This window comes from Chaetodon auriga, chromosome 4, assembly GCF_051107435.1.
Source record: "Chaetodon auriga isolate fChaAug3 chromosome 4, fChaAug3.hap1, whole genome shotgun sequence".
NCBI classification, from domain to species: domain Eukaryota; kingdom Metazoa; phylum Chordata; class Actinopteri; order Chaetodontiformes; family Chaetodontidae; genus Chaetodon; species Chaetodon auriga.
The window spans coordinates 28,180,001-28,197,641 of record NC_135077.1 but is presented as its reverse complement, the minus strand read 5'-3'; the positions used below and the strand labels follow the sequence as shown (position 1 = coordinate 28,197,641).

Below are 17,641 nucleotides of genomic sequence, written 5' to 3'. Positions count from 1 at the left end.
GCAGTAAAAGCAGTTTCAGTGGTCATTAGACTAGAAAGGTGCTATATAAATACAGTCCATTTACTATTTACCCTAGCACAGTTTCCTTAAAGAGCCAGTTCACTTCTGCTTCAACTGAGCTTCTTTCACACAGACACATTCTCCCCACACAGAGGCTTGCCGCCAAACACACACACACTGTGCAACAGGTGTGGCCCTCTCAGTTTTTTACATTTTCATGAGTAATAAATCCTCACTTAAAGTATGTATCACTGACTGAAAGGAGTTATCACCAACTTATGACCATTCAGGGCAAGTTTGTTATATTTCAGCATGACCTGTTTCAAACTCAGATTTTACACACACAGGGCTGAATGTGATGTTGTCCAGTGTTTCCAGCACCATGGCCAGCACCGGCCCTTTTGAGATGGCCCTCCCATGGAGAGCGGCGAGGGGACTATGAGCCGACTGCAAATTATGTAAACAGACAAACAACAACAAACAGGCTAAGAGAGCCAATGCCCTCTGCATGCTGTCATGTCTCAGTGTCATGCCTCTCTATTAGAGAGAAAGGGAGCACAGCAACTTTACAGCAAAATCCTTAATTTATGCCTGAAGTCCAGAACTCAGCGGAATCCCTGTGATATGGCCATGACATCACCAAAGATATAGGAATCAACCCAGTGCACGACACCTCGCCTTTCCACTACAATGAGTTAATATTGACATTTTAAGTGAATGCCCCTTGAGACTGCATCCACAGTTTGGTAATTAGTCCCTGATCCTAGGATTGTGCCCATGTAATTATTCCTATTAATAATTTTGTTGAAAAAAAAAAAAAAAAAGCAATTACTTTTTTCAACAATAAAGAAAGTGACATTAAACAGTTGACTAACATGTTCTTCCCAGTTGTTCCTGTATGCAATACACACGTAGTGGTTGATATCATGTCTGCCTATCACGGCACCTGTCAACAAAATGTAAGAGAATGCGGAGTGTGGTGCTTTCCAAGAGAAATGGACTAATGCTAACTTGGCAAGCCAATGTGCCAAGGTTTGTGGAGACTCACTCACAGTCATGGAAAACGTCAGTCTCAAGTGGCATGACAGCTTTGATGGATACTAAACTGGATGAGCTGTACAGACAAATGCACTTGTATAAAGTTCTTTCATGGAATTTGGCTGCCCAAGAAACAGCTTTCACAAGACTGCATTTTGACAGTGACAGTGTTAGGCAGGCTAGTTTTGTGCTGAGGGAGCTAATAGCTAAGAAGCTGAAACCTTATTCAGAAGGAGAATTTGTAAAGGACTGCTACTGTAGAGCTGCTAGCACCAGACAAAGAAAAACTCTTTAAGAGTCTCTCTTTTTCCAGAATAATTCATAGAGATGAAGGGAAAACCTGACATGGAAACTCAGTGATAGCGAGTGTCTGTGTGATTTGATCTTCATAGTGGACATTACCAAGTACTTCTCAGAGCTGAGCCCCCAGCCAGCTTCTCAGCTCTCTCTCCAATGCTACGTAATTTAGAGCTAAATTAGAGCTTTAGCAAGTGCAACTACAAAAAAAGGTAACACTGCATTTTTCTACCCTGCATGAACAAAAGCTATGACATCTGAATATGCAGGTGCGTGTGCAAAATTCCTTCAGGCATTTGCTGAGAGGTTTGAGGACATGAAAAGTAAAAAGATGGATCTGAACATATTTGCTGCACCATTTAATCTGGAACCAGCTGATGTGTCTGACAACCAACAACATGAAATCATTGAGCTGCAACAACTTTAGCAGCTCTTTTCAAAACTTCTTGCTAAGACTCACTTCCGCTTAAGACTGACTGACCCAAATGTGGAAAACCAACTGTGAGTATCATCATTGTCACCATCACTACCATCTGACATCAGATACCTCACCAAAGAGAAGCAGTTCCAGTCATTACAGAGGTTAGTATGATATCCCTGTGTGAAAAATTTCTGGGCCCTCAAAGGATGTTCTAAAAATTGAAATGGCCATTGATAGGAAAAAGGTTCCTCACACCTGACCTAAAGTAACCTCAACCTGAACCTCATGCATCAAGTATTGATTGCAATTATGAGTTATCAAGATTATGAATAATTTAAGTCTGTTCAGTAATTTATTTAAAAAAGGCAAAAATGAATTTAAATATCAACATTACTGTACTAGTGATAGATACACTATATCTGTTGGGATTTAAATGATGTTGCCTCAGCCAAGCATCCACTGTCCCTGAGTCAAGAAGCATGGAGAGAGAACTGTAGAAGATATTCTTATCCTTGATCCTTCATAGAGCTATGTGAGCTACTTTATCGTTTTTTTTTTCTTGGGCGGGTTTGATGGCTTAGACGTGCTTCCTCACTCCTACAAGCACCACTACTCCACTTGGTTTATGTCATTTTTAGGCACCAATGCCTCACATGGTTGTGGCTTCCATCAATTGCCACTGGCAACTTGTGCAGGCAGGCAACACAAGTAAATCCAAGTCATTCTTGACATCTAAATTACACTGTTTCCTCTCACAGACAGTGCAGCCAGGTTCACAGAAACCTCACTAAGATACCAAACAGGACCCAGACAAGGCACAGTACTGTGGCCTGATGCAAAATTGCCAAGTGACAAGATATACTGTGTTGTCCTGAAAAATTGGGTTCACGGGGTCAATCAAACTGTTTTCTTAAAACAGATATTTAAGCCCAATTTAGGTTGGTATAATGTGGCCTCTGTCAGCTATTAATGTTGCCTGTACATCACTGTCACAATAGTATGTATGAATGGGCCTGGTGTGGAATATCTTTTTGGCTTTTATGTTCTGTACTTTCTATCCTGAAACCAATTTTTCCCATTCTGTTTGATGCTTCATACAGTATTTAGTCGTCCCGGTAAACAGCCAATAAAAATATGTGTTCTGAGGGAGGAAGGCAACGGAAAAGCCTGGATTCTCCCCCCTGTTCTCACATTCTCTGTTTTTTTCCCCCTTCTCAGCTTCTTCCTCCTATAAACAAGGAGTTTAAAAGAAGATTGGTTTCTGCATTTGTATGTGTGTTTATGTGTAAGACAATGTAAGCTAAAGGCCTCTCGTTTACTTTGCTTCAGTGCTTGACTTCCCTCAAAATCACTGGTGCACGGAAAAGTAGAGGAAAGGATACAGAGCAATATGAGCAAATAAAAAGAGCATGTCTAAAAAGTGCAGGAAGCGGTGAGAGTGACATTTTAGATTTTTGGCTGAACACTGGTGGGTTAGGTCAGGCTGGGACTACTTTGGGGAAAAAAGACCACACACATATACACAAACACACACACGCACAACCTTTTAGACATTTTTAAGGCCCTATTTCAGAGCTGTTTCTGATTATGTTTCGATGGCAATGTATATATGAGGAGACGTCTGTCTGTCTCCCTGTTTCCATCACTCCATGCAGCTGTATTTCTTTTTCTCACTCTCCTTTCATGCCCCCTCTCCTGATGTAGTCTGACTCTAATTGTGGTTGTCTTTCTTCAAACCATCAAAGTCTGTTTCCTATCACATTCCTAACTATAAGAAGACTGATCCAGGGTCATTGGCATGCCCACACGACTTAGCATCTGGCGCTTGACAATCTCCACAGGCAAACAGGTCTCAGATCAGCACTCTGATTTGAACCAAACTCAGCCCCTGTGGCCCCAGTGGTTCAAACACCCAGACTAGGGTTTCATCATCAACTTGCAGGCTAATATTTGCCATGTGGAGAGCCACCAGGAGCAGGCCTGACGGCAACCAGAGCAGATGCTGAATATGCCCAATTCTAGTCAAATAAGCTCTTATGGTTGGACTGTGATCAAAAATGGCAGTTGTCTGACCTTGGTGTGTCCCCTGTTGAAATGAAAATGAGAAATATTGTACAAACATTGCACTAGTTTATAGTTCACTGACTAGAAAAGCTGTCATGAATGAATGAAAATCCATATATTGATGAATTTGCCTTGAAATCAATTTTTATGTCAGGAGTTCCTGACAAAAACAAAGTAGCTTGATTTTTCAGATGTAATTGACTGGAATTATATATTTTAATGAACTCCACTGTCATGCCAAAATACTGTTTGAGCCCAAGGTTCAATGGGGTCATCATGTGAGACTTTCAGTAAGATTTAGTCTTTCAAAAATGTCCTTCCAGCAGTCCTTACTTTCTGTGTTCCAGTGTGGTTTCCCCATAATGTTTCAACGTGACCCACTTAACATCAACGAAATACTGGCAAAACAAAACTTTTGTCTATCCAAACCAACTAAGTTGTACAGCTACTAAGATGGCACACAAATCCATTCAGAACAGTGCTTTTGTCATATGAATCATATGCAAACATCTCCTGCAGCAGCTGAATGTTCATTATGTTTAAATCTGGCAATAGATAAATCAGCTTGTTTCTTTAATTTACTTTTACATTATTAGTTTTGAAGGTCCTTGCAGCAAAGGGCCACAGACTGGAATTGAACCTGGGCTGCTGTGGTAAGGACACAGCCTCGGTATGTGGACTACACACATAGTGAGTGACTTGGGCTCCCTCACCGAGTAGGTTTTTAATTACATAGCAATATCAACCCCTTAAATCTGTCAAATTTCAGTTCAGTTCAGTTACAAAAAGTGAAACAGCTCCTGAAAAGGCTGCTAATGAAGCAAAGTAAAGTCCTTTTACCATGTGTTACAGGTAAGTACAATCGGGCTGCATACTCCTCTTCCTCTTTTGCCTCCTCCTCCTCCTCTTCCTCTGAGTCTGGCTCAGCCACGTTGCCTAACAACGGGTTGTCATGTGGATTGGCTGATTGTGGATGTGATTGGTCAATGACAGATGATGGACAGGAGGGGGAGGGCATTGGAGAACCTATGAAAGAACACAACCAAAAAGAAAAAAAAGGGAATGATGAATTTGAAGAATGGATTAAAGTAGCAACAATAACAACAACAACAACAACAACAACCAAATTCTTAAAAAAAATGATTGAGTAATGAAGTATGGTGATGGTGTTACTGAAAATTGTGGCATGAGACTGATAAAGCTACAGCAAATGAAGGACAGTTCCTGGGTTGGCATTGCCAAATAGAGTCACAATAGAGACAGCCTGAGCTGCTGCCATAAACCTGCACACACACTACTCATTCAGAACTCTGCTGTGACCTTCTTCGGCTTTCTGGCTGCTGTGCCTGGGGGAAGTCCTGCAATCCTTCACATACTCATCCTTCCTGTCCCAAATCTTACAGTTGTGAAGGACAGAGTTTGATTAAATTCCACATTGCACCTTCACTTCCACTGATTTGTGACTGAAAGAGAATTCGGTCCAAGCTGTTGAACTGTGTGAGGTGTCAGTCTGTGAATCAGACAGATTTGGCTATACGTTGTGCCTGTGTGAGACCAGACTCACAAGCAGAGTGTGCAAAATCAATTGTGAATCGATGTGGTAACCTTGGCATTTAGTGACTTCTGAATGCTAAATGGCTCCCGTCTCTGTTTGTACATGTGTGTATTTATGTTTGGAGGTCTTTGTGTGTGTATTTTGCCCAGACAGATAACTCTGTTCAATCTTGCCTTCCATACAAATGTCCTGGCACAAAAGAATGAAATCAGCTGTGGAAAAGCAAAGAAATGAAAACAGAAAAAAAAACCAACCCTGCATTAACAGCACCTGCGATGGTGGCTGGCTTTACAAATAAAAATGTGCTATGTCTCTTTCTAAATACCTTGATCTTTCACTTTCTTGAGCGAAGGGAGACATTGAAATACAAAATCAATGTTAGGTCATTTGCAGGAAAAAACTGCAGTCTTGTATGACGAAGAATTTATACAGACACTGATGCTGAGAATGCAGCACACCTCTCTGAAGCTCTACTCCTGTCTCTCGACAACACACAAATCTATTCTATTGTTTTTAAAGGAATAACAAAAGAGTTTTCACCACAGTCAATAGATCAAGGACATCACACATTATGCATATATTGCTTTCACAGACATGAGCACAGAAATTCATTTGAGATTTTGCAATTGCAGGCTAAAACTAGAGTACAGCAGTTCAATGTAAACACATCCAAAATAACATCATATGAGACTCTGTTTAATTATTTACTAGAATGCCTTTTGGCTTGTTTCTTTCACTGAGATAGAAATTCACATGGTTGTGGCATTTTCTATTTAATACCCAACCCCTACTATCCCCCCTAGAGTGATGTTGTGGATGGAAAAAACAGAGAAAAAGCCCAGTGGCTTTTGCTGGGGAAACAGGAAAAACATAGGATTAGCGCTACATGTGGGCAATATTAAACACCAGATATGGTCAACTGGTTTGACTTGATAATTTGTGCAGAATTGATCTGAACTGCATTAATTTCTATGGGAAGCCCTTCATCTTCATCCTTCTGAGACATTCTGATCAGTTTCCAAAAAGGATGCCTGAAAAGGTTATGTTGTCATCAACATGATCAACATGCTTGATTTCTTTCCTTGGGCAGTTTTATTGAGTATTTCACTCAAGTCTGTTGAATATTAACAAGCAGCTTCTGAACATTAGCACAGCAATCCAAGAAACTACGATATGTAAAAATTGTACCATGTTTTAAAGTCTCATAATTGTCCTCCTTCAACAAAAACTTGATAGCCCTAACTATATTCGATCCAACTAAAGATGAAACTCACAAATATATTATGTAGCTCATTTAAAAAATATAAAAATAAAAAAACTTCCTCTAAGCAATAAGGCACTGTAGTTTGATCGATGAAATAGTGCATTTGTTGTTTGTGGCAGCAAGACGGTGAATGTGGGACTGAGCCAAAATAAACTACGGTGTTTGTGTCCATGGTAATGAAGGAATGAAGGAACATGTCACACAGTGTAACAGTGTGGCTCATTGATGTGGTTTTACTGGTTTTTGGACAACAATGGCACAGAGAAAGATGATATATCAGGCTTTGGTTACACACACTGTTCATAGGATGCATTATTGGTGTTGGCCTTTCCCTCACTGGGATTTGTTTCAAATAAGAAAAAAAAAATATAGATATGACCAGATATATGCTTTCAACAAGGAACAAATAAACATTTCATGACTGGAAGTCATTTTTCTTTTACTCATGAACAATGCATGCGTTTGACCTAAACAAGACAGGACTGAAAGACTGAAAATTTTCTTACTGTTCATAATATGGTGAATGGACATGCTAGACAGTACAACGTCTTCATCTACCTGCTCCTCAACATTTGCAAACCTTATCTTTCAAGGGATTTATTTAAGTATTGTTATGGTAAATGGACTGCATTTGTTTCACGCTTTTCTAGTCTCTTTTGACCACTATACAACACATGCCGCATTCACCCACCAATACACCTATTTTGGGGTTTCCTAAAAAGGAATGTATATTACTAATACTGGTACATGCTGTTCTTCTTGTGAAATCTATGCACACGGAATTGTTACCAACTGGGAAGTAGATTATAGTAAATGACTTATTTGTTTTACAGTAAATGGATTATTTTATGCTGTAATCCAACACAAAACAAAACAAAACAAAACAAAACAAAAAGCAGTCTCTACTTGGAATCTTCCTTTTCACATAATCATATGGTACATGAAAGAACTGCAGGGTTTGGGTTCAGATACAAGTCTACTCTAAATCTACCAATACTGCCTGAAGGACACACACACACACACACACACACACACACACACACACACACACACACACACACACACACATGCACACAGACACAGACACAGATGCATAAAAACATACATAACTACATACTATCCATTCAGACAGATTCATGCAAGCACGTAGTACACACACACCCCAAAACTCACACGCAAGCACGAACTATTTAACACACACACACACACACACACACACACACACACACACACACAAAGTACTTACATGATGATAATTTAGAAGAAATAAACTAATCAATCAAACAAAAGTTGTGTTTTCATTCAGCATTACTCATTGTATCCTTGAGGTCGAACAAATGAATTGTAAAAGACATTTCCCAAACAAAGTTTTCATTGCATTGTTTACATCCATGTTTTATTTGCTAGCAGTCTTCTTTTTCCCTGCCTTTGTTGGTCAATTGCATTTTTTGCCACATGACTTACATCATTGACTGAATCACTCAGATCGATTTCCTCGTATGACTTCAAGACTCCTTTGCTTCTTTACCTCAAATACATTTGCGTGTTGATTTATTTTATCTCTTGTTAATTCTTTGCAGTTGACACTTGTAACAGATGGTGTGTGGGTTGGAATTGTAAAACGTGTGTGTATGTCCTTGTTCATGTTACTATGTTGATTATTTTGTGTCGTTTGGAGTGCTTATTATCATTACTATTCTTTCTATATTTAGTTTTGTTTAAATGTCTCTTGATGTCCATGTTTATGTGTCTTGAAAACCAAGATGATGCAGATTGTGGGCTTTATCCTCAAATTAAATTTGAAATTACAACCACCTGTAGATTAATGGAATAGAGTGAAACCATTTAAAGTAATGTGGATCATGCACGTGCATTTGCATGTCTGTAAGCATGCACAGGAACAAACAGAACAGGGACCCACACGTCAAAGCATTGCTCTAGTGGTACTTGTGGTCAAAAACTCCACATGGTACCTCTCAGGCGCTGGCCAAACAAATGTAATGTCCCCGGTTCCCATATGGCCAGGAAACTTTGTTGCATGTCATTCCCCATCTAACCGCTCTCTTTTTGTGTCATCTCTCTCTACCCTGGTAAGGATTTTTATGAAAAAGAAATAGATGACAAACAAGACAACTCTGTTTATGTTGAAGCATGAGGATCGAGGAAACACAAAAGAAGTACAGGAAAATGAAGATGGCTGACAGAAAAAGTAGAGGAAAAGAAGGGAGGGATACGTGACTAATTCACTGCAACACCTACAATTAAACTGCTTTGCATTTTCCAGGCTGGATGGACTAAGTCAAAGACCAGTATTTGTAAAGATGATGGTGAAACTGAAACAAAATCCAATCCAATTAACATGGTAACATTGCTGCATCATGCACATTTTAATATCACCTCCAATGACTGGAAACAGCTGTTCAGCAGGTTACTTGTTACTGCTGTTTGTGACTGTCAACTTTCAGCAACTGCCATGTCAGACATTTCACTCATGCTCTGCTCCAGAGCAGCAGATAGGTTCTCAATGTGATGCTGATGAACACATCCACAGCTGCTGCAATCCTGAGACAGAACAACTAGATTTGATCAAGCCAGTCTCTCTAACATCATGCTATACTAATGTCATGACTGACGTTAGTATGACTGAAATGCAGGTGTAGTGACCTGTACAGTGAGAACAATTCCAACACTACAGTCTCTTCAGCCTTGCTCTCCTCATGCTCAATGGGTTTGCTGCTCGACCACAAAATCCTTGTGACAGGCTGCTCCACTGGAACGCGCATTTCAGTGAACTTTTGGTTCAAACAGATGATCAGGGATAATCTGGGAACATTGCTACCTTAACCTTGTTACGCTCTGCACTTCAGCCTGTCTGAACTGGAAAAAAAGAACTACACTGGAGGAAGCAAAGATGAAAAGGCATGTGTGGTATGACAGTGTGAGATCAGTGTCAATAGCGTGACACTGCACTCCATGCGTGTACAAACTGCGAACAAGTTACTTGTGTGTGGTGCAACAGCAACGTCAGAACACAACTGCCAAGTAAGAGCTATTTACCCAAAGAGCTACAGCTTCAAGAGAGGTCAGAGACTGTCTACGACTTTGTGTCTGTATGTGTGAATGCAGTGAGGCCTGCGATTAGCTCTGAAAATCTTTTCGTGCCATCTACAACAAAAGCATAAACCTCATAATAAAAGAGCTTTGGCATTTCACTCCACCAAGAGTTTCGTTCTTGGTGGCTCTTTTTACATGGCCCACAGTTTCAACTGAAATCCACCTGCATTGTTCTAGAGTTTGTGAAAATTCCCTTGGTTGACATTCTCTGTCTTTGCTTGCTCTCTTCGTCTCTGTCAATCTCCACAACAAAGATGCACCGGTAGAATGTACTGTTACTGAGATGTTGTCGTAAATGGGTCACAGGCAGATATTGTGGTTGTCAAAAGGTCTGACGCAGCTGTCCACTTTGTCCCGTGGGGACATAATGTTAAGCTCATCTATGATTGCCTGGGAGCTTGTTGTTCTGGTATAAGACGGTATTCTTTCAAGTCTCTGATCAATGGGGTAAAAATAACTTATACTACTCAGTCTGTCAAATGGCTAGGTGCCTCCTGGCATCTCCCACAGCGCCTGAGAGAATGAGGAAGTGCCTCATTCACATCATGAGGGAATAACCAACAGAACAACTTGGCACTTCAAATACTTGGAAGTCTTCAAGTGTCTGAAATGAAGCCACAGAGACTCAAGAAATGACATCTAGAAGCCTCTAGAAGGCTTTGTTGCTTCTGATGTGCTTTTTTTTTTTACCCTCAGCACACATGAATGTAATTATGATACTTTTTCAGTTCATTTTGAAAGGCAAGGAAAACACTGGGATATTCCTTTGCAAGAGATGAAATCACAAAATAACATGAAAATAATTTGAAATAAATCATATGAAATGAATTTGATGATTAGCCTTTCAATAAACCCCAAAGTCAAATGAAACCTTAGATTTACAGTACAGTTTTTTCACAGAGGAATTTGCTGAATGCAGCATTACTCACCAAACCCACTTGACACCTGCACCCCTCTCTGGCTGTTCGTGCCCCTTTCTACTCTACTTGAAACTATGGAATGAATAAACTTCACAGAAAAACGCACATAAATACAAATCTCTAAAACAAGAGCCAACACAATCACCAGAATGCATGTTGCCATTGTACACTTTTGCAGACCGTCGATATGTAAAACTTTATGTTTCATTACCACGGATTTGTCGCAACTTTATGTTTTTTTTTTTACCTTCACATGTTTACGTTTCTTGACGTTAGGGGTCTGGTTAGGTTTGGGCACCTAAGCCACTTGGTTTTGGTTAGGAAAAAATCATGTTTTGGCTTGAAATACCTGGGTTTGTCATCACAAACACCTCTGGAAAATTTCCTGACATCTCAGTAAAATAGTCAGTTTTGTGAGAAGAAACATGAATGGAAAATACTGTGATATCATTAAAATTAGTCAGTTTTGTGGCATGAAAGCTCTAACAGTCGTCTGCTGCTTGGCAGTCATTCCATCGAGCTGTCACACCACCACTGTCTCCTCCTCCTGATGAAAAAAACTTGGCATATATACATTTATGAACTGCTTCACTTTGATACCTATTTTCAAAATGTTATTCTCGCGACTGGGCAGCAAGAGTGCAACGTAAAATCCTGGACAATGTCAAACAGATCTTCTTCTTGATAAGGTTGAAGAAAAGCCTTCATTCTCTAATTCAAAAAGCATGTGAAGTTTTGCTATTGGAGGCAACTGAGGGAAATCTCACTGAAAGTTCTTGTTTCTTGCATCTTTTTGTTTAGATTAATCATAATGAAATAAGTCAACGAGAACTGTCTGAAGGCTGCAGACTGGTCTGAAGAATAGCTGGAAGTAGGACAGACTGCAAAGCCAAAACCAGTCTTTTTCAAAAACATGGAGAAAAACAAACATGTCAAGCTGCAAGCAGAGCAGCAGATGCATTTTCTGATGTTTTTGAAGAGATTGCTAAAGACATTGATACAAACAGGACATATTTGGGGTCACAAGGTGGCTCAAGAGGCCGTTTGTGTACTTTAGCAATGACTGGCTTCTGTTGTCTCAGTGGAAAATTCTGCAGAGCTACAGCCTTGTCACGCAAAACAAGCGCAACCTTAGATCTCCCCCAGCTGTTGTAGAGAGAGAGAGAGAGAGAGAGAGAGAGAGAGAGAGAGAGAGAGAGAGAGAGAGAATCTGTATGTTTTGAACACCTGGCTCCTTCAGTGCCTCCTCATTCTTCATCCCTGCTTGGCTTGGTTTTGGCACACACACACACACACACATCTGTCTGCTGTAGTGTCAGAGGTGGCTCCCTCTGTACTCTCTCTCGCTGTTTTGTTGGCCTCTCTCTCCAGTCTTTTTCTCTACTTTTTATCTTTCCTCCTGTTTTCCTGTGAACTCTCTTCCATGCTGGTTACCCCCAGCTGTGCAGCACAGTAGGTCTGCTCTATTTTACTTCTTAAAGTTTCCTGGATAAATCAATAACAGCAAAATTTACATTTTAATGCAAATCATCAAAAGATAAAGTTATTAAATCTTGACAGTAATTGTTTTTTAAACTTTCCCTGGACAAATTATGGACAAAAGAAGTAGGTTAAGAAGTCATTTAAAGTTAGGAAGTAAAATATTACCAACTCTAATACAGAGATAGTAATGATGATCAAAAGTAAAGGTACAACAACCACTTCACTGCCTACTCAGACTTCACCACCTGAGAACTCATTTCTTGGGCAGCACTGAGGCCAAACAGTTTTGTAAATCGTCTGTAGGCCACCAGAGTCTGCAGTAGTCTGTCTGTCTATGTACACAACTGCTACGTTCAAGTTTGCATTCATGCAACACATCATTGGAAAGCTACGATTTCTGTTATTCAACTAATGCGAACCATTTCGATATGCAATCACGACAGGAGGTACAATCAACGCCAACAACAAACAAGCTGACACAAACAAATACAAAAGTGAGGCAACTCACAAATTAAGTTGATAACACTCCCACAAAAATGTTTTTGTTAAATTGGCAAAGGTCCAATACAGTAAAATATTTAGTTCAAAACAATACAATAGTCCACAGAAAGCTCTTTCATCATTTCAAATAAGACAGCAAATGTGCTAATCTTCCACTTTTTCTCTGTTATAACTGCATTTGTTAGGGATGAAACTTCAGTTGTGCATTTCAAAAGAGACCAAAACCATGCAGGCACTCTGAACGGTTGTAATGCTAAGAACAGCTTTCAACTTACTTTGAGTATGCTTAGGGGTGGGGTATACTGGTTTCATCACCAGCATTGGTGTGATGTCATGCTATGACATGGATTTTGCAATACTATCATTATGGGGATAAAAGTGTTAGCACATTCAAAATCATGCACTTGTGTCTGTGAAATCATGCCGGTTGAGGGCCATGCACCCGCTCATAGAACTGGTGGTACACTCACTAAATTCTTTTTCACACTGACTTCTGTAACGTGAAGATGTGAAAGTAGCATTACAAGTAACGCATGGATTAACTCAGTGGCTGAACTCAATGGAAATGTCCTCCCACCAACAACTGTGAAAGTCAATACCATACAAATCAGGATTAATTTTAAAACTGAAGCTCAAGGATGGATCAATACTGACTTCAAACTGAGAACCTGTAAGTTTTGCCATTTTAATGTTGCTTTACTCTTAATTCTGCTGGTTAACCTATTGATTTTGGCTTTAGCCAATTCCGTGGCTAATGTTGCTCATAGCATCTATCTCGTATCTCTGGTAGACCCATATGCTGGAGTAATGGTGGCAAATTTAATATTGAGGGACAGTCAAAAGAAACTGTGTTAACATTAAGCCTCATATGAAGCCAGATTAATATTCAAAGTGGCAGCTTGGATGTGGGTAACTGTGTTTTTTCGTGTTGCTTTCTGTGTAGTCTCACATAGCCAGACCTCACATAACCTCCACACTTCATACTGCAACGCAAGCTCAGCTGGTTTGTTGGAACAGGAAAGCCTCCACGGATGCATCAGCATGTGAGTGTGTTGCTGCCGTATGTAAATGTACTTGAAAGAGATGCCCTGGTGATACACTGACTAAGTTACTGTACTTATAAAATAAACTTATGGTTTTCTGTCAAAGTGGTTGTAAAAGTAGCAGCATTACTACGTGAACAACATTTCTCAGTAGTGGGAAAACAGCGACTACCACACAGAAGAACATATGTGTTTTTCGCTGTATATTAAGAGTACAATGGGGTGTCACTCTCCAAAGATACTTTATTATGTGCTGCATGTTTTTGTTTACATGTTTTTGTTGCCATATTTCTTTTGGAGCAGTGAGAGCAGAGAGCACAGCTTATTGTTTAATAAACAATTGAACTCAACATTTTTTGTCCGCTTATCTGTTTGGCTGAAAGTTTTATTGATTGATCACTGATAGCAGTGAGTTGGTTTGGTGTGGCTGTAGCTGAGAAATGTAGCTGAGCTTTCTACATTTCTCTTGGGGTAGCTTTGGTGTGATGAAGCTTCATTTAATGTCGAGTAACTGATAGCTTAGCTCATTACACTTTCCATGTAGCTTTGCCCACACTGGTGTCTGTTGCTGGCATATGCAAATGTACTTGTTAGACATGCCCTGTGGTACACTGACTATTGAATTTGTTGGTACTGAGATGCCTAATAAAACCCCCTGTTTAACACTGAGAATGAATCACATTACATTTAATAATGAATCTACATTATGGGGCAAAATACATTGAAAAAATACATGCCTATACCTCATTTTCATTCCTATGTGGAGCCAATAAACACATTCATTTGTTACCGTATCTTTTCTTTTTCATCTGAGCTACATTGCCTTACATTGTCAATAGAGTAAGAAGACATAGAATCATGTTTTGAGCCAAGTATCCCTTAAATTTTTGTTATACCGTGATATAATACCGTCACCCGAAAAAAAACAACAAATACTGTGATATAAATTTTCCATTGCCTATCCATAGGTATGCCTTGGATAGGCATTCTAGGTTGATTGTACAGGAATGGTAAGAGGTTAAATACCCATGAATTAATTCAGGATTCATAATAATTTAGTGTCAACTCAGTCACAGCCCTTAAATAAGTAACTACTGTTGGACTTCTAAATCATCTAAAGGCACTTTAGATGTACATGTAGTGTAAGTGTAGTATTAAACTGACAACTGACAATAGCTTCTTTTTGTTCACACCAAATTTTGGTTGTTCGTTGACTAAAATATCTCCAGATGTAATGGTGTAATTTGTCTCAAATGGTTTTCTAATGTTTACACAAAAAGAAAACGTACTGTTGAATATTTTGCCTACAGTACATATCTGGTTTAATGAGCCATATGTTTGATTGGACCAATTTTCAGTGTATCCTCGTATTCACATTTACTAGAAATGGTTCTACAGGCGTAAACCATTGCAAAACACATTATTGTGATGCACAGTGATACTGAACCAGCAATCAGTCACTGCAATAGAGAAAGAGAACGACCCCCTGGGGTTCTGCAGTTGCAAAGGGGTACGTGGAAAGATTGTAGAGTAGCTCAGCTAATTAGAAAAATCTACATATCTACATATCTTTCATATTTACATATGTGTGTTAAGTCACAAAATAAACATACAAATATGATTACAAATTGGTTTTAGATTGATCTTGTAAATGTAGTATATATTAAATATGATTTACACTTACAGTATCGCCACCGTAACCAATAAATTACTAGCTACAAATGGCAGATAACAATGGCCACACCTCCAACCAACCTGAGTCAGTTGTAACACCTAAACACCACATGCTGCCATTAGAACTGTATGAAAACTAGTTGCAAGAGAAGTCAAAACTAGCAGCTAAAAGTAATGGACAGTATTAAATAAAATCAAGTGCAACATCAGTTTAAATTAGCACATTTGTAACATGATGAATAGTGTCAATGAAGAGTTACTTCATCTCATCTGATAGGGCTGTGGAAATATACCAGACAAAAAGACACGGTTTGTAAAAATGGAAAAGCACATCTCACCCTAACCCTGAACTGTGCAAATGCCACACTGGCCTCTGATTTAGCTATGATTATTTTAAAGATGCAGCAGGCAGTTTTCAAATGCAGTGCAGTAACACCAGAAAACTCGCGTGTGCCTTCTGCTGTTAGCAGACATATTTTGTAATGTAATTATTTTGAGTTGTCATTGAAAGTTACAATAGATTTCACACTTTAATTTGGCAATACTGTGGGATTAATGGTGGTAACAGTAAATGTGTCTCACTAATACAGCTCCCACCGTTAAATTCAACATCACATATATCAATAAGTGGGTTTAGTAAAACTGCCTACTGAGTCACAAATGGAACAGACCAAGAGCAACTACTGTGTGGTCACAGAAAAGTCAAATACTAAAAACCTTGGACTGAGAATATTCATCACCTCATGCTGTTTTAACAAAGAAGACTAAAGACAATCAGCACAGTAATTATGAACTCAACGCTTGTCTCATATGCCATGTCCACTACCTTCATGCATTGTTTTGTGTATTGGTACATAATACTAAGAGGGAATGGTTGACTAAACCATTAGCAAGGAAAACTAGAAGAGGCAATTACAGAATATAAGTGCATTGATTGGTTATTGCTGTTCATGGCTGAGAACTTAGTAGTGTTTGCCAATCTCAGAAAAACCTTGCAGCCCTCCCTGGATTCAACCAGCTCAGACTCAGATGCTGGGCTTAGGACTGAGTCAGCAAGGCTCCCGCTGACATGGAAGGCTCCCTGACATCCGACTCCTTGATGTCCAGCTTTCTGGTCTCTTTTCTGCTGGACCTTGCTCTGGAGCCAGACTGCACCCAGGCTGCTAGCCTTGAGCCTATTGACCAGTTGTCTAGCAAGAAACCAGCCAGTACCCTGTCTGACCCTGCCCTGGAGCACCTGTTATTATATATCTTTAACATATACATTCACCACTCACTCTCACTGTCAAAACACACTGTAATTTTCATTGTATACACTGTTAACTTCTTTACCATTCATTGTGTCTTTTGTTCATTTTATATTTTTGCACAACTGATTGTTCAGTCTTAGGTTTTTTTCTTCTATGCAAGTACATTGAATGCAATATTTAAACCTGTCTAATTCCTTGTATGTGCATCTACAGTTGGCAGATAAAGCAGATTCTGATATATATAAACATGAAGTCAATGCGGAATTGAAAAAAAAAAAAAAAAAAAAAAAAAAATCGTCAAAAGGCCACTTGTGGCTGCCTCCAAAACCAAGTCAATTCCCTCAGAATAAAATGCCAACAATGGTTTTGGTCTCTAACTGTACTGGGGTGAGTTTCTATATAACTCTTTTCTATTATATTAAGGCTTACAGTTCAGCAGAATTATTGGCATGGCCACTTTGAGTGACAGCTAGTGGCTAGGTTTCAGCAATGAGGCTTCATTGCTCTGCTTCTTTGACCATTTTTTTTTCAAGCCACTGTCACTGAGCTTCACAATGGGTGTTCAGAAATCTATGGCATCATGGAGACTGTTTTATACCAGGGGTGGGGAACCTCCAATCCAGCCCACCAAGCAATTAATAAATACAATTTATTAGCAGACCAACCTTCTTCCGACTTGTCTCTGAATGCAACACAAACGTAGTGGTTGATATCATGTCAGTGCATCATGGCCACTGTGGTGTTTTCCATGAGAAATGGAAAGATAATAATTTTTCTAATGACGTAAAATGCAAGCAAACTTGTGAGTTAGTTTGTGAGGACACAGTAATGAAAAATGCCAATCTCAAGTGCATTGTCCTACTAGGCAAACAAACACCTGCTATGACATTTAACTATGCTCTTGGGTGTGAAAACTCCTTCAGGTAGGTATGAGGGGTTCCAGGACATTAAAGTAATCTAAAGGAACTGAACATATTTGTGGTCCTCAGTACATGCAAGACGTCTCACACCATTAAAA

At 39.4% G+C, this 17,641-nt stretch overlaps 1 protein-coding gene across 4 annotated transcripts in view; it reads right to left on the bottom strand.

Annotated features, from left to right (window-relative positions):
- tenm3 (teneurin transmembrane protein 3) overlaps nucleotides 1–17,641 on the bottom strand; it is a 339,741-nt gene that overhangs the window by 168,828 nt on the left and 153,272 nt on the right. For 2 of the 4 annotated variants that reach the window (XM_076729445.1, XM_076729446.1), the window contains exon 8: nucleotides 4,661–4,846. The exons of the other annotated variants lie outside the window; for them this stretch is intronic. In XM_076729445.1, coding sequence (XP_076585560.1) covers nucleotides 4,661–4,846 — 186 coding nt within the window. The remainder of the gene's footprint in view (nucleotides 1–4,660; nucleotides 4,847–17,641) is intronic. 4 annotated transcript variants of the gene reach the window in all.